The 18,204-nt window shown below is 42.9% G+C and overlaps 1 protein-coding gene across 1 annotated transcript in view; it reads left to right on the top strand.

Annotated features, from left to right (window-relative positions):
• The window catches only part of LOC147031729 (CD63 antigen-like), a 49,511-nt gene that overhangs the window by 23,057 nt on the left and 8,250 nt on the right, over positions 1-18,204 (top strand). The window contains exons 3-5 of the mRNA XM_085852678.1: positions 2,228-2,302; positions 2,453-2,539; positions 3,460-3,633. Coding sequence (XP_085708804.1) covers positions 2,228-2,302; positions 2,453-2,539; positions 3,460-3,633 — 336 coding nt within the window. The remainder of the gene's footprint in view (positions 1-2,227; positions 2,303-2,452; positions 2,540-3,459; positions 3,634-18,204) is intronic.

Here is an 18,204-nt window from a genome sequence, read left to right as displayed (position 1 = left end):
CTGATTCTGCAACCGATCCAGACGGCATCAGCCCACGTGTCCTTAAAATCAGCTTTGCTGCTCTTGCTCACCCGCTCTCTGTTCTATTCACCCTCTCATTTGCTCAAGGTCATCTGCCATCTGCTTGGAAATCAGCAAACATTTCCACTCTGCATATAAAGGTGCAAAAACACATCCTTGCAACTACAGACCAATCAACTTTCTTCCAATCATCAGCATGGTTATGGAATCCATCATCGCTTCTGACATCAAATCCTTCCACTTCTCCAATGGCTTGATTTCCGTCCCATCAATTTGGATTCAGACGAGGTCACTCTACCCTGGATATGCTGTTTCCCCAACAATGGATGGAGGTCCTCAATGCCAGACATGGAATCAAAGCCATTGCCCTAGACGTATCGTGTGCTTTCGATACGGTCTGGCACCCTGCTCTGCTCACCAAACTCTCTTCCTATGGTATACACGGCAATCTCCACTCATGGCTTGCAGACTTCCTCTCCTGTCGCAGTCAATATGTAGCACTGAATGGAACTCTCTCATCCCCTCTTCCTGTCCAGGCTGGAGTTCCTCAAGGCAGTGTTCTAGGCCCTTATGCTTTTTCTGGTTTTCATCAATGATCTTTCCGACTCTGGAAAATCCTCTATCTTTGCTGATGACTCCACCCTCTGCTGTAACATCTGTCATCCTTCAGATTGGCAAGCAGCAGCCTCTTCACTCTCTGCAGAGCTGGATAAAATCACAAGCTTGTCCAACACGTGGAAAATGCTTTCAATCCTGACAAATCTCAAACTCTCATGGTGTCTCTCTGATAGGACCGTCTGGAAACCCCCTGCCCCCCGCCCCCACTCATCTACATTCTCAACAATCCTCTTGAAGTCCTTCCATTCAAGCTTTTGGGTCTCAATATGTGCCTTGATCTTTCCTGGGAAAGCCCACATTTCCAAGCTGGCCTTCAAAGCCAATCTCCATCTGGGCATCCTCCATCGTGCAAAGTCCTTCCTTGGCACACCTGAGCTCCTGACCACATACAAAGCTTTTATCCACAGCCTGATGGAGTACTACTCTCCCCTCTGGGCTGGTGCTCCCGCCTCTCACCTTTCTCAGCTTCACACTGGAAATGATGTCATTTTGGATCATTGGTATCTCCCGCGATGAAGCTGATTCTTTGGGTCTCTCACTCTCTCACCGCAGGCAGGTCGGTGGTCTTTCTGATTTATACCCTCTCCTCTCTGGCCTCCCCCCCCCACCCCGCTTTGTCTGTGATTTGTCCCCTCCATATTTCCGCAGAGTGCTAAAGGGCCACTGTAATCCCCTTCTGGTGAAACTACCAAAATCACGAATCGCTGCTCACCTTCACTCTTTCATTCCTCTTTTTTTCCCCACCACTGGAACAAACTCCCACACTCCGTTTAATCCCATTCATCCCTCCAGGTCTTCAAAACAGCTGTCCACCACCATCTCTTATCTTCCCCCATCCAAAACCACGATGTTTTCTACCCTCGTTAATCCACCCCAAACCGACCACCTTCAAATTCCCTGTAATGTCCATCTTGTTTACCCCGTGTTACCCGCACAATCCCTCTCCCTTCCACAGATCTTATAATGTCTCTGTTCTCCACTGTTTTGTGCTTTCCTCTCTTACCCCTCTTGTCTCTTGCTCCTTTTGTTATACATTCTGTGCGTTAGCTCTTATAAGAGCCTCGATATTGTATACAAAATCCCCCCCTGCCCCCCCCCCAAAAAACATCCTCACCACAGAATTCAGAGAACCAAGAGTGGGAGGATGGGTAAGATAATTATTGACGACCAGATGGGATGAAATTTAGTTAGAGTACAAAGCAGACATGGACCAGCTTTGCATTTTGAGATGCTCTCGTTTTCATTGCGGTGAGCATCCTTTTCTTCTGCCGGTTCCAGCTTCCTGCCTCTTGTTTGCTTCAAAAGTTTTTTTTCGCTGTTCGAATTTCCACCATTGACAAATGTTTTGTCTGCACATGTTATGAATATGTTGATGTAAACCAATTATCTTGGTGTTCAAGGACGACGGATCGTCGTCATTTTCCGAGTTTAACTCGCCTCCAAAAACAAATGCGTTGCAAGAAATGTTATCTTTACCAGGAATATTTGGATGTTCGAGCTGATTTACATGTTTGATCGTTGCCAACTGCAATTTTCAGCGATGGCTGTCTTGATGTATATATTTATTTATTTATTTTTTAACCGACAGTTTGCCGTCATCCTCTTCATCATCTTCATAATCGAACTGGCTTCTGGAATTGCTGCCTACGTCCTCAAGGACAAGGTGAGAACTGAGGTCCTCGAGAGCATTCATTTTACAGCTGTTCATTGCAACACCTTCGATGGTCAGGAATAATAAAGCTGGGTATTTTGTTTGAAATGATGATCATTGGCCTTTATTTATTTACCTTTAATTACTTAATACCATGTGCAGATTCATAAGCAGTTGATCGAGGAGGCACATACGGTGATCAAGGAATACCCCAAAGATAAGAAAGCTGTGGATGACCTGCAGAAGAAGGTACGTTTCCCTGAGGTCTAGTTTTGTGGCCTCTTGTTTTACAACCCATTCTATTCCTGTTTTATATCGACTGACTTGAATTAAGGAAATCAAATCCTTGCCAATGTCATTAACTTTGTGCAAGTAATTATTATTATTATTATTATTATTATTATTATTATTGTTATTATTTTTAAAAGAAATGAAGTTTGAAGTTTGTCCATTATACATCTGTGTAATCCAAAGCTTGGCTTGTGGCCGTCAATGAAAGTATGTCCAGTTCAGATCTTTAACTTCACTCATTCATTCATTTATTTATGTTTTAAAGGAGGAGAAAGCAGGTCCGTTTTTACATGAATAATGGGGAAATGGTCATCTTTTAATTGAGTCATTGTTCATATTCAATATTTCGAGAAACATTTGTGTGAAAGCTGTACAGAATGTTTGGGTGGTCTCCACATCTCAGAAGCAATTCTTTATTGCTTGGCTACGTGTCTTAATGTGGCAGCTGAAGGGGAGAGTGGAAGAGGTAATAATATCTATATATAGGTAGAGGAAGGGGAATAAGAGCAACAAGCTCAACTGAGAAAAGGAAAAAAAGGGGGAGGGGGGTGGATGGGAGTGCATGGAATGTGGTGAGAGTGAGGAAGGGGGAATATATAAGTCAAATTTTTCAGATTTTCTATTTTGAGAGAGGATCCCTCATAAATTTGACCCCACCCATTTCCCTTAATGATTTTTTTTTATTTAATCTTTTTCCCAAGTTGTGGCATACTCTGACACTGATCAACATCTCAACAGCACATCATTAAAAAAGAAAGAAAAAAAAAAAAGGTTTAATCACCTTGTGCTTGCATCTTTGTTGTTTGATAATCGCAGTAACCCTTACAGATGATGCCATTTCATGGTGGTGTTTGTGTTGTTGTTCTTAATCACTGTAGCTTCAATGCTGCGGGGCTGAAAACTACACTGATTGGTTCGGCAACACTAAGTGGGCCAACAGTACTGCACCCAACACATCCGTTCCAGACTCTTGCTGCAAGCTTGTTCCGGCGACTAAGGTTCCTCCTCATGGTTGCGGGCAGAAGATTTCGAAGGATACCATTTACATGGAGGTACATAACTTTGGGAGTATTTGATGCTTCTGGATGGGGTTGGATTATATAGCAGCAGTTTTCTGTTTAATTCACAGACATCATTCTTTAATAGCTTAAAGCCTTGTGGAGGTACATTTTGCAATGTTCTGTTGTTTAAAATCACGTGTGTGCGTGCGTTCTACAGTTATGTCTTGAAAGACTGCCGCACCCCTAGCGGGAAAGCATCAAACGTCCCTATGTCTGCTGGGTAAATTGGCATGGATCGGCGTTTAAAAATACATGACCATGGTGAATTTGCCTGACAAAAGTGGCCGAGCGAGCCCGTCAAGCAACTTGCTTTTTAAACGCTTCAGTGCAAACCCCAAACTGACCGTCTCACCCTTGGTTTTTCAAACCCAGGGGCGCGACCTCAAGTGGGGTCGCCGAGCAAATTTTGTGGGGTCGCGGGCATCCGCTTGCAGCGAAAAAAATTGTCTTTTCGATCCGTGTTCTCTTTTACGGGATGTAATATAAACGGTTCGTTCAAAGTATGGGAACCGGCGCAACATGACGCTTGGAATGGGATTCAGCCGATGCGTGGGCTCGCTGAAGGGCGGTTCATTTTGGCGGGAAATTAGTGCTTTGACCACAGCCTCTCAGACTCAGACTGACTCTATCATTAACGTCTATTCACGTCTCCACGTACGACTCGAGACCTTATTTGTTATGGCAGCACCGGCCACCAGCAAATCTTGAGAACGTTCTTACCAGGATAAATTTCTGGACCTTTGATTTTACTACGTGGTGGATAAAAGTGGGACACAGAGGCCTCAGTGTGTGATTTGTTTTGAAGTGCTTTCTACGGATTCTATGAAACAAAATAAGTTGCAGAGGCATTTGACTACAAAACATGTGCCTTATCAGGATAAGGAGAGAGCGTTCTTTGAGAGGAAACTTCTTGTACTCAAGAATACGCGTCTTGACAGAGAGGGTACATGCCATCAGACCAATTCTCGGGCATTAGAGGCCTCGTATCAAGTGTCACTCCATGTTGCCAAGGCTAAAAAGCCTCACTCCATTGCGGAAGAACTCATGCTGCCATGTGCAACGGACATGGTATCTCTGATGGTTGGGGAGGAAGCGGTGAAGAAACTGGCAGTTATACCCCTCTCTGACAACACCATCCAACGCAGAATTGAAGATATGAGTCTGGACGTAATGGCTCAGGTCGTACAGAAGATCAAGGAATCGCCGTGGCACGCCATACAGTTGGATGAGTCCACTGATATCGCATCGTACGCGCAGCTCATCGTCTGGGTCCGTCTGGCCTTCATCAAGGCTGATAACTTTGTCGATGAGCCTCTGCTCATCAAACCATTGGAGGCCACCAGAAAAGGCGAGGACATTTTTGGGAAAGTAGAGCAGTTTTATCGTGACCATGATCTGGACTTTGGAAAGTTGCTCGGTTCTACAACAGACGGCGCGCGAGGAATGTTAGGAGTGCGTTCTGGATTCAAGGCTAAATTGCTTGAGGTGGCTCCTCAGACCTCCATTGTACACTGCATGATTCACCGAGAAGCGCTCGCCTCTCATACTTTGCCAGAAACCTTGCAGAGCGTGCTCTCAGAAGTCGTAAAAATGGTGAATCACATCAAATTGAGTGCCCTCAACACGAGGTTATTCAGGCTATTCTGCCAGGAGATGGACGCCGACCATAAGAATTTACTATTCTTCACTCAAGTCAGATGGTTATCTCGAGGAAACCTTCTACGCGTTTACGAGTTCAAAGATTAACTGAAGGAGTTCCTACGCATACAAGGGAAAACGGCATGGGTAGTGTTGCTTGAGTCAGACTCTTGGCTGTCAGAACTGTGCTATCTCGTTGACATCTTTGAACATCTCAATGCCCTCAACTGCTCCCTCCAAGGCAAAGACGCCAACCTCATGATTTTTCACGACAAAATGAGCGGATTTCTGGTGACTCTAAAATTACTGGCAGACAAAGCAGCTGTTAAGCACTTCAGCCTTTTCCCCCGTCTGGTGGAGCATCTAACGACCTGCCAGTACGATGATGCTGAGCTCGACAGTCTTTCTGGGGAGATAGCACGTCACCTTCGGTCGCTCATTGAACAGTTCGAGCACTATTTCCCTGAGCTGGATGTGCAGTCCTTTTCTGTGGTTCGGGACCCTTTCACGGCTCCACTGGACTCGATTGCTGATGAAGATGATACAGCACAGTAAGAGCTTGTACAGCTCCAGCAGGATTCAGGAGCGCAGGCTCTTGCGTGGATGAATTCGTTGTCGACATTCTGGTGCAAAATGCTGCCGTCGTACCCGACTCTGTCACGGCGCGCCATTAAGGTTCTCATGTCATATCCTTCATCATACTTTTGTGAGCAGTCGTTCTCCACCATGGTGGTGATTAAAACAAAGTACAGAAATCGCCTAGAAATGGAACATGATATGATCCTGGCATTGTCATCTACTTCTCCACGAATAGAGAAGTTGGTTTCTGAAAAACAGGCTCATCCTTCTCACTGAGGTATCAAAATGTCATTCAGACTAAACTTCTGAAACATTCAATTGTACTATTTGGATACTGTCGGCTATACTCCGTTTACTCGTCTATGAAAACATGACGATGGTGAATAAAGTAAACGGTAAATGTTCTTGTGTCATATGAAATCTTATCTTATATATTATGAATTGGGTTTTGAATCTTTTGGGTCGTGCGATGCAGAGACGTTCTGAAATTGGGTTGCCACTAAAAAAAGTTTGAAAACCACTGGTCTAACCGGTCTATGGTGCTGTGGAGCCTGGTTCCAATGACCACGCAAGTTCGCATTGACGAGGATTTATTACTGCATACTTGCTTGACGTTCATAATTTAAAATGATAAGAGCACGGACAATTCCCATAGGTTGGTGTGCTTGGGGAAGAGGAAATTTGTTCTCAGGAAATACCCCACTGAGTACTTGAGAAAGGCGGCGCCATAGTTGTGATGTCGCTGGGACCCAGAGTGCCCCGGGAACTGATTGCTCTTCCCCCAAGCTCAATGCCTGTGCTTGTCTAACAGTCCGTCGTCGTCTCGTGTGTGCGTGTGTGTGTGGATGGCAGCTGCACTATGAGCCTTAGATCCTGGAAAGTAAAAACAAAAAACAAAAAAACCCCCCCGTCATTACACATATTGGTGTTTGACATGAACAAACATAACCCAATCTCCTATCACGCATCCGGTCATGCTGCATTGTTTGTGAACCTCGCACTTCCAAAGATCTTTTTGCATGCACAGTTTACGTTGAGGATGCATAACATTTCATTGTGCATAATGCGTGACTGATTAATTCGTGAGAAAATGAAAGCTTCTTCAAGCATTTTGTTCTCTTTCAAATGTCGTCGTGTCACTCGAAACCCTATAAGGTCAAACAATAAAGTTATCTAATCCCTTTGATCATCCTTCTGCATCCTGTTCGCAAGGATCCAAGCCAGGTAGCGCCTCTGCGTGATGGGTACGAGTTGTCTGAATTTGTCCTGGGGGATCCTGCATCAACGTTTCACCAGTGAAGCCTGCAGATTTATCCAACTTTCTCTGTTGACTTGGACGATTGTGGTTGGTTCGCCGAAGGATCCGCCAGTGTTTGACCATCGGGAGGCGCAGCAATACGGGGGAGACAGAGTGCAAATGTCATTGGCGTGCATCAAATCACTCACAATATTGGCTCGATGGACACTTGTATCGTGATCATGGTAAACAAATTGTGGGCCATAGTGTTGTGAAAATGGTGCCGCAGTCCCAGAACGGCTAAGAATGGCCCATTTGACCCACATCCATCAGCTGCAAGCTAAGCATCTCCGAAGTCTTTCTCTCGTGTTGGTAAGCTCTGGAAAGAATGATACTTGATCTGTTTCGACGTGAATGTGCAACAAGCAAGTGGTTGCCTCATACGTTCTCAGGAAATGCCAGTTCTCCAATAGTCTGATTTGCTGACATGAAGTCATGGTCATTACAAATGTCTTCAGATTCTCCTTAAAACAAACCTATCATTGTAACAATGTGTATCTTTGTGTCACCCACTTCACAGCCTATAATCTGGTTCTGCTGGTGATGCAGTATTCTTGGAATGACCGACTGACTGACTACCTCTGTGACCGAATGTGGATGGCGGTTATATTTTCACCCCTGTTTGTTTGTTGAGCAGGAATTCTCAAAAGTTACGGACTGATTCGGACAAAACTTGGTGGACAGGTTAGGTGTGTGTGACAAGGACAAATTGATTAGATTTTGGTGAAGATCCAGAACTGGATGCTAAAATTTATCAAGTGATTCTTCAAAATTGAGAGGTGGAACCAAAAACGATATAAATCACGTCATTTCAAAACGTTGTGACAAAACTTGGTGGATGAGTTGGGTAGGTGACAATAACAAGCCGATTCGATTTGGGTTCAGGTGCGGATCCAGATCCGGCCGATCAGTGGGATACAAAACATAAACTGTTCAGCCCGGCTGAGGTATGTGCTCTACCGAGTGCCGTTCTAGTTACAGATTGTGACAGCCTTCTGGCGACTAATACCCGTGTGGTCCAATCTCGAGCATACCAACTGCACGTTTGTACTGTATTAATAATAATTGAGAAAATATATTTTGTATCCACCATTGTCAAATCAGTGTGGGAATGATTGACTGGAGAATGGTTCACAAAGTTGTCCGACCCTCTTTTTTGACGGATTGTTTTTTTATTATAATAATAATAATTATTTTTGTACACCGCTCCTTTACAATTCCATATACAGTAATACCTTGACATACGAGTTTAATTCGTTCTGTGACCGAGCTCGTAACTCGGTTTGCTCGTATATCAAAACAATTTTCCCAATTGAAATTAATTAAAATACCATTAAATCAGTTCCAGCCCTCCCCCCTCCCCCAAAAAAAATTATTTTTATTTTTTTTAAATTCACTTTATCGCTAAACTTAATTGCTTCAAATTTTTTTTTACATTTGTTTTTTTTTAATTCCCTTTGCCGTTACACTTAATTGCTACAATTAGCCATTACCGCAGCTTCAAAATAATCGTAACGCCCTTGGCTGGCGTTAGAGCATTCAACGAATCCTTCTGCTTGAGAATAGTACATATTATTGAAGTACTACGCTCAAACTCCCTCGCCAACTAGACAACACGCACTCCACGTTCATGTTTTGCAATGATTTCACGCTTCATTTCAAGCGACATCATCCGTTTCTTCTTAGCACTGTCCTTTGCAGTTTCTTTTTTAGGACTCATGGTTGAGTTGCAACAAAGAAATTTGGCAAAATAACTGCACCAATGAAAAAACAAGAGCTAAACACAACGCAGATTACTACGGTACGACCCTACTCAACGAGATAACCAAGAGAACTGAACGAGTGAGTGGCGGGAGATGCGTGAAAAGGCAGGAGAAAAAAGACAAAAAAACAAAAAAACCAGCTCGCTCCACTCGTAACTCGGATATAGACTCGTAACACAAAGCAAAAAATCGTCTGAGCAACGGCTCGTAACTCGGAATACTCGTAAGTTAGTGCATTCGTATGTCAAGGTATTACTGTACTAGTACATGCCTGTTCGTGCGTGGCTGTAGTGCAAACCCCCCCCCCCCAAAAAAAAAAAAAAAAAAAAACTCAAACCACGTGCCAGAAACAACAACCACACAGGCCGTTCCTTCGCTCTTGCGTGCCTGTATGTGCGTGCCCTTGCACCACCTGGCAGCACAACAACTTGCAGCACATGGCGTTTGGTACATGCAAACCAAAAAAAAAAGAAAAACTTTCAAACAAACACACAGGCCGTTCCTTCGCTCTCGTAAATGACGACTGGATTGGGGCATTGTGTTTATCTATAAATGTGCATAAGAAATCGAGAAATTATTAGAATACAGTAAGTCATCACTATCCGGAAGTGGTGCGTGCCTGTATGGACTGTTTACATGCATTCCACGAATTATCGCTTGTATTGAAGTAACAACTGCTGTGATACTGACACACACAGTTAATTAAAATCAAGTTTACCTCCCTGTCTTTGCTCGCCATGACATTCGTTGCCATTGACCATTGCCACTCCTACGCCACGGTAACTAAGGCGCCATTTCCCCATCGGCCACGCATATGCAGCAATGTGTCCTGTCATTTGTTTGGTAAATAAATGGCCATAACTTGGGAATCACTTGTCTGATTAATATCAAACCTTGAAAAGGCACCAACTCAGGTCTCCAGCAATAAACCTGGCAAGTTTCAATTCGATCGGACCAGTGGTTGGCGAGAAACAGCGGACACACACACGCGCACACGCACACACATTGCTGGAATTATAGATAGATAAGCGATGCATGACGTCATCCCCAGGTGCCAAAGGAAGGGAGTACTCAGTTTTACTCCATTTTCTTTCTTGTTACGAAATCTTTAGATTTAGATTGACGTGATTCGACAAAAAACATTCGATTTTTTGATGGTTTGGTACAGAAACATTGTAGAAACTTCTGGTTTGCGTCACTACCTTCTCTAGAGATAGCTTTTATTAGACAAGGTCAGAGGTCAAGTTGACGATTTCATAAGTACCAGTCTATGACTGCTTGTTTGTGTGTTTGTTAGATTTTGTAAGTATATTGATGACTTCCGTCCTCTGTTTGTGTGTTTGTTTGTAGGCACGATAACTCGAGAACGGAAGAAGCTACCAATGTCAACTTACACCACGTGATTCAGGAGGGTGGTGGCTAGCGCTGATTAGATTTTCGTCAAAATCGGTCAAAGTTCAAGGTCACAGTGAGGTCAAACATACAAAACATGATAACTCGAGAACGGAAGAAGCTACCAATGTCAAATTACACCACGTGATTCAGGAGGGTGATTGCTAGCGCTGATTAGATTTTGGTCAAAATCGGTCACGGTAAGGTCAAACATCCAAAACATTCGATTTTTGATGGTTTGGTACAGAATCATCGAAGAAACTTCTGGTTTGCGTTGCTACCTTCTCCAGAGACAGCTTTTATTAGACAAGGTCAGAGGTCAAGTTGACGATTTCGTAAGTACCAGTCTATGACTGCTTGTTACTTACGAAATCTAAAGATTTCGTAAGTATATTCATCACTTCCGTTTCTGTTTGTGTGTTTGTTACTTACGAAATCTAAAGACTTCGTAAGTATATTGATGACTTCCGTTTCTGTTTGTTTGTTACTTACAAAATGTAAAGATTTCGTCAGTTTTTTGATGACTTCCGTTTCTGTTTGTTTGTTTGTTTGTTTGTTTGTAGGCACGTTAACTCGAGAACGGAAGAAGCTACCAATGTCAAATTACACCAAGTGATGGCTAGCGCTGATTAGATTTTGGTCAAAATAGGTCAAAGGTCAAGGTCACAATGAGGTCAAACATAATTCCGTAAATTCACGTGGAGAAATGGAGTATTTTTGCTTCGGTCGACGTTACGAGTTCGTTTTAACTTTGATTTTAATTTTGTCTTCGGTTTTTGCGATCACTTAGGATGCTTAAAACTCGGTTGTCGAAATTCTGGTAAAAATCGGATGTTTTGGAGACATTTTAAGATTGTATAAAAAATATTTCACGGGTCGTCACGTTATGCAGTGTGCAATTCCGTAAATTCATGTGGAGAAATGGAGTATTTTTGCTTCGGTCGACGTTACGAGTTCGTTTTAACTTCGATTTTAAATTTGTCTTCGGTTTTTGCGATCGCTTAGGACGCTTAACACTCGGTTGTCGAAATTCTGGTAAAAATCGGATGTTTTGGAGACGTTTTAAGATTGTATAAAAAATATTTCACTCGCTGCGTCACGTGGTGCAGTGCACTTGAGCAGAGGTGGCGTTGATCACGTAATGGTTTTCCGTGTGCGCGTTGATGGTGTTTTCGATAAAGATGGTGTTGAAAAGTCATTTTTTTTATCCCAATAAAAGTTATCGTCGCATGCCTGACTCGCTAAGCCGTCGGATTTTGTAAAGATTGTTGGTGGATGGCCGAATATTACGGTTTTGTGACTTTGATAAAATAATATAAAATAATTGCGTGGATAAATGGAGATTTTTGCTTCGGTCGACGTTTTGATTTTTGATAGTTTGGTACAAAATTATCGTAGAAACTTCTGGTTTGCGTCGCTACCTTCTCAAGAGACAGCTTTTATTAAACAAGGTCAGAGGTCAAGTTGACTATTTCGTAAGTACCAGTCTATGACTGCTTATTACTTACGAAATCTAAAGATTTCGTAAGTATATTGATGACTTCCGTCCTCTGTTTGTGTATTTGAATGTTTGTGTGTGTGTGTTTGTTTGTAGGCACTATAACTCGTGAACGGAAGAAGCTACCAATGTCAAATTACAATACTTGATTCAGGAGGGTGATGGCTCGCGCTGATTAGATTTTGGTCAAAATCGGTCAAAAGTCGAGGTCACAGTGAGGTCAAACATAATTCCATAAATTCATGTGGAGAAATGGAGTATTTTTTGCTTCGGTCGATGTTACGAGTTCGTTTTAACTTCGATTTTAATTTTATCTTCGGTTTTTGCGATCGCTTCGGACGCTTAACACTCGGTTGTCGAAATTCTGGTAAAAATCGGATGTTTTGGAGACGTTTTAAGATAGTATAAAAAATATTTCACTCGCCGCGTCACGGCTCGTCAGGTGGTGCAGCGCGGTCGAGCAGACGCGTCGTTGAGTCACGTAAAGGTTTTGCATGTGCACGCTGACGGTGTTTTTGATTAAAGATTGTGTTTAAAAGTCATTTTTTTTTATCCCAATAAAGGTTATCATCGCATGCCTGACTCGCTAAGCCGTCGGATTACACTGAACAACAAATTTCAAAAAAATTTTTTTACTGGAGATGTGTAAAGTGATTAAGACTAATTTGGGTACGCTGATTTCAAAAATCATAACCGCTTTGCTGTATCACGTCAGGATTTTCAGGAACAGAAATATTCCCATTGCCTAGAAGTCAGGATTTCAATGAAATTTACATATGTCTTTAACATGTCTATTTCGTACAATTGTTGTTAACTTGTGTTATATTTCTTTCTTTCAGATAAAAATGAGTAGGCGTTCCTGTACCAATCATCCTGACAACTTCTGTTATGTCTGTGGTCGGTATACCAAAAAAGATCAACAGCGAAGTATATCTACAGCAGTGAAAATGAAGGCCGCCTATTTTCACTACTTCGGGTGTAAGGTGGGGGACCAAGAACAGAGCTGGGCACCACACATCTGCTGCACAAGCTGTCACACAACCTTGACTCAGTGGTTGGTGGGCAAGCGCGCGAGCATGCCATTTGCGGTGCCCATGATATGGCGTGAGCCGCAGAATCATCATGATGATTGTTATTTCTGCTGCACAAGCATCGCCGGCTTCAACAAGAAGAATAAAGGTCACATCAAGTATGCTGACTGCGTCTCTGCTCGTAAACCTGTGCCTCATGATGACGAGAACCCCGTTCCAACACCTCCAGCTGATCAGAACATAGCTGTAAGCAGTGGTGAAGAGGATGGTGATGATGAACCTTTTGAACCCGACACTCAAGAATCACACCTTCTGAACCAGGTAGACTTAAATGATCTTGTAAGAGATCTCTCGCTGTCAAAGGCGAAGGCAGAGCTGCTTGGATCAAGGCTGCAGCAGTGGAATCTACTTGAACCTAACACCAAGATATCCTTGTTCAGAACACGTCACAGAGACATGGCTGAGTTCTTTGAGATGGAAGACACGATGACATTCTGCAGTGACATCAACGGTCTGTTGAAAGAACTTGGGTGTGATCACGATCCTGCAGACTGGCGCCTCTTCATCGACTCGGGGAAGAACAGCTTGAAGGCTGTTTTGCTCCACAATGGCAACGAGAAACCATCAGTCCCACTGGCTCACGCGTTCGGCATGACAGAGACCTATGAGACTATGCGGCAGCTGCTTGATTCCATCAAGTACAATGACTTCAACTGGCACATCTGCGGAGACTTGAAAGTGGTGGCGCTGTTGTTAGGGCTGCAGTCAGGCTACCACGAAATACATGTGCTTCCTTTGTCTCTGGGATAGCAGAGACGACAAGAATCACTGGACGAAGAAAGATTGGGAAGAGCGAAAAGAGCATGTACCTGGTCGACACAACGTGGAAGCATGTCGCCCTTGTCAACCCAGCCAAGGTTTTCCTTCCACCACTCCACATAAAGCTCGGCTTGATGAAAAGTTTTGTACCGGGCAATGGATCTGAATGGGCGTGGGTTTTATACCTCAAGGAAAAGTTTGGCAACACCTTGTCGGAGGCCAAGATCAAGGCTGGTGTCTTTGTTGGACCGCAAATCCGACAGATTATGAAGGACGAAACTTTTCCGACAACTCTAAACCCCAAAGAGCTGGCAGCGTGGAGGAGCTTCAAAGCTGTGACGGACAACTTCTTGGGGAACGAGCGCGCGGACAACTATGAAGAAATAGTGCAGCAGCTGCTGGAGTCCTTCAGGAAACTTGGGTCCAGGATGTCCCTGAAAATCCATTTCCTACACCAGCACCTGAACTTCTTCCCTGACAACTTGGGAGCAGTCTCGGACGAGCACGGCGAGCGATTCCACCAAGAGATTTCACTCATGGAGACGCGTTACCAAGGGCGGCACAACCCGAACATGATGGGCGATTTCTGCTGGTTCCTGCATCGTGAAACTGACACAGAGCAGCACAAACGCAAAGCCAAATCCCTAAAGCATTTTTAATTACATTCTAGTGGAGTTTTTCTGTAATTTCTATAATTTTGAAGCATTCATGATGAAATAAATGAATAAATGAATTTTTGTAAATTTCATTGAAATCCTGACTTCTAGGCAATGGGAATATTTCTGTTACTGAAAATCCTGACGTGATACAGCAAAACGGTTATGATTTTTGAAATCAGCGTACCCAAATTAGTCTAAATCACTTTACACATCTCCAGTAAAAAATTTTTGTTGTTCAGTGTTATGTAAAGATTGTTGGTGGATGGCCGAATATTACGGTTTTGTGACTTTGATAAAATAATATTAAATAATTGCATGGAGAAATGGAGATTTTTGCTTCGGTCGACGTTGTGAGTTCATTTTAACTCGGATCGCAATTCTGTTTTCACTTTTGGTAACGGTTAAGTATGCTTAACACTGGGTTGTCAAAATTCTGGTAAAAAATCGGATGTTTTATGAGATTTATGTCGGGTGTCGTGTCTGATGATTAACTGAAGATTATGCTAATGAGGGGGATCGTAAAACACGGCATTACGCGCTCGTTTTAAAGTCAATTTCAATCCTGTTTTCACTTTTGGTAATGGCTAAGTATGCTTAATACTCGGTTGTCAAAATTCTGGTAAAAATCGTATGTTTTATGAGATTTATGTCGGGTGTCGTATCTGAGGCTTAACTGAAGATTATGCTAATGAGGGGATTGTAACACACAGCATTACACGCTCGTTTTAAAGTCAATTTCAATCCTGTCTTCAATTTTGGTAACGGTTAAGTATGCTTAACACTCAGTTGTCGAAATTCTGGTAAAAATCGGATGTTTTATGAGAGGTTTGGTGCAGAATCATCGTATAAACTTCTGGTTTGCGTCGCTACCTTCTCTGGAGACAGCTTTTATTAGACAAGGTCAGAGGTCAAGTTGACGATTTCATAAGTACCAGTCTATGACTGCTTGTTTGTTTGTTTTCTGGCGCTAGCTCAGCCATCCTTTGAGCTCGGAAACTGATATTTGGATGTGACGGTAACCAAGTGATTTGGCTATAAAGAAGTATTTTTGATTTATTGATTAATCGTTTAATTATTTTCTTTCTTGTTTGTCCAGCGATATCTCAGCCATCCTTTGAGTTTGGAAGCTGAAATTTGGGGACAAAAGTGAAAATGTGCTTTGGCAAAAACGTTATTTTCTTTTTTTGGATTAATCAATTAATTGATGGATTAATTATTTCTTATCGATTTATTAATTAATTACTTATTTATTTTATGTCATGCATATTTTGAGCTAGGAAGCTGATCTATTAACATGACAGTGACCGAGTGATTTGGCTATAAAGGGTATTTTTGATTTATTGATTAATTCATTCATTTTTGATTCATTACTTTATTTTCAAATGAAACGGTGGTGTTTTAGGTTTGCTCTTTTGCAATTGATTTGGAAATTAATTATTTTACAATTATTACTTATTTATTTTAATTATACAATTAATCAATTATTTTACACCGCTCCCTCCCAATTCCGACGCCATGTGCTGCAAGTTGGTATTGCCGGGCACCGATGTTGTGCACTGGAGGATTTGGTATTTATTTATTTGGCATGGGTACTTTGAATGTACCACTACTTGTTTATTTTTAAGCTCACCTGAAGCAGTCAGTCAGTCAGTGAACACTTCAATCATTATTGCTTGAACCAAACACACAATTTTGATGAAATTTGGCCACGACCTTCATATATGATACCGAACGGTGTATTGACCGCATCAAAACCTGCACTCATTAATGGTTTGAAATCAAGCCGAAGAGCTAAAAATTCCTCCCCTAACCTACAGGGGTTGTTGCATCAGCAGCACAGCCATGCCCTCAGCCAAAAACGTGACCTGTCACAGCTGGCTGTCACAATCTGTAACTAGAACGGCACTCTGTAGAGCACATACCTCAGCCGGGCCGAACAGTTTACGTTTTGTATCTGGATCCGCACCTGAACCCATTCAATCAACCATGCGACCAGATTCTGCGCGTGAACAAATTTTTGATATTTTATGATGTCATTGACTGTTTCTCCTGATTGTATACATGGTCGAGATTTGTGGAAAAGCTAGTATTCGGACACTGAATAGATCACGATGAAACAGGACAAAAGGAACAGCAGAGAGAGGGGGGGGACACCAACAGCAGAGCTTTAACATGGCAAGAAAAGATCATGGTTCTGGATTGGAGACGATCTGCGATGGTGGTAAACTGGTGTCTTGAAGAACTGGGGGGAAGTATTAGATCAAAGAGGTTGTGGAACTCTGTTCCACAGGTGTGGGAAAAAGGAACGAATGGGTGGAGATGAGCAGTATTCCTGGATTTAGGTAGTTTCACCAGAAGGGGGTTCATCGTGACCATGTGCGCCCTGCAAAAACTTGGGGGTGATGAAGCGCAGAGGGTGCAACTCCAAAAAGGAGGTGGTAGAAGACAGAGATACCACTTACCTTTCTGTAATAGCAAAGTATAGGCCCACAGATTCAGCTTCATTGTGGGAGAATCCAATAATCTTGAAGGCCTTGTTTTCCACAGTGTCAAGCTAAGCAAAATGTGAGACAGGGAAGCCAGTTCAGAGAGAAAGCAGTACTCCATCAAGCTGTGGATGAAGGCCTTGCAGGTGGATAGGAGTTCAGGTGTGCCAAGGAAGCACTTTGTACAATGGAGGATCCCCAGTCAGTGACTTACTTTGGAGGCCAACTTTGAAATGTGGTTTGCCAAAGAAAAATGATGGATGATAGTTAGTGAGACCCATGAGTTTGAATGCTTCAACCTCCTCAAGAGAATTGTTCAGAAAGTATATGGGGGAGGTGATTTGAGGAGGGGAGGTTGCCAAATGGTCCTTTTGGATAGATATAGTGATTGTGAAATTTGTCAGGATTGAAAGACATATTCCAAGTGTTTTACCAGCTTGTGATGTTTTTTCTGTTTTTTTTCAAGGTCTGAAGTGTGGGAAGAGGCTGAATCCTGCCTGTCTGTAGGATGAGGGATTTCACGGCAGAGGATGGAGTCATCAGCAAAGAGATAAAGGGTATTTTTCAGAGTCTGCATGATCATTGATGCAGATCAGGAATAGGACTGTGCCAAGAACACTGCCTCGGGAAATCCAGCCTTGACATAGAGAGTTGATGAAAGGATTCTGTTGAGAGCCACATGTTGCAATGAGAATAGAGGAAGTCGATATGCAGAGTTAGGCAGGGTGTTGGACTGTATCAAAAGCACGATGTACACTATGTCCAGAGAGATGGCCCTGATCTCATCTTACATTGAGGGCCTCCATCCATTGTTGGGTGAGTGGAAGCAGCATGTCCAAGGTAGAGTGACCCAGTCTGAAACAAATTGGTGATCTGGGATGAGATTTATGGAAAAAAGCAAGGATTTCAACTGGGATTATGGATTCCATGACCTTGCTGATGATTGTAAGTAAGCTGATAGATCTGTAATTAAGGGGATCTGTTTTTGCACCTTTTTTAATGTAATGTGGTGATGTTGACTGACTTCCAAGCAGATGGAAGATAACCTAGGGCAAATGATTGGGAGGGGGGAAGGGCAGAAAGGGGATGTGCAAGAACAGCAGGGAAGGTTTCTCGAACACTGAGCTGATGCCATCTGATCCAAGTAGCAGAGTCAAGAGTTGAGAGTTAAAAACTTTCTCCACCTTCTCAGATGTAAAAGACAAGAGTCCAGGAGCAGTTGGATACGACAGGGAAAGATAGTGACCGAGAGTGATGGTTGGAGACTCAATATGTGGAAGGAAACACAGAATTGAGGCATTCAGCCTTCTCACTAGTGAAGTCTGCTCTGGTGTCATTTGAAGAGAGGGAACGGCTGGAAGGTGAGTATAATTCAGAGACAGACTTAACAAGTTGCCACC

The sequence above is a fragment of the Eptatretus burgeri genome, chromosome 2 (assembly GCF_056783735.1).
Source record: "Eptatretus burgeri isolate ZD-2024b chromosome 2, Ebu_testis_v1, whole genome shotgun sequence".
Lineage (NCBI taxonomy): Eukaryota > Metazoa > Chordata > Myxini > Myxiniformes > Myxinidae > Eptatretus > Eptatretus burgeri.
The sequence above is the reverse complement of the archived record's forward strand: the minus strand, read 5'-3'. Positions and strand labels throughout refer to the sequence as shown.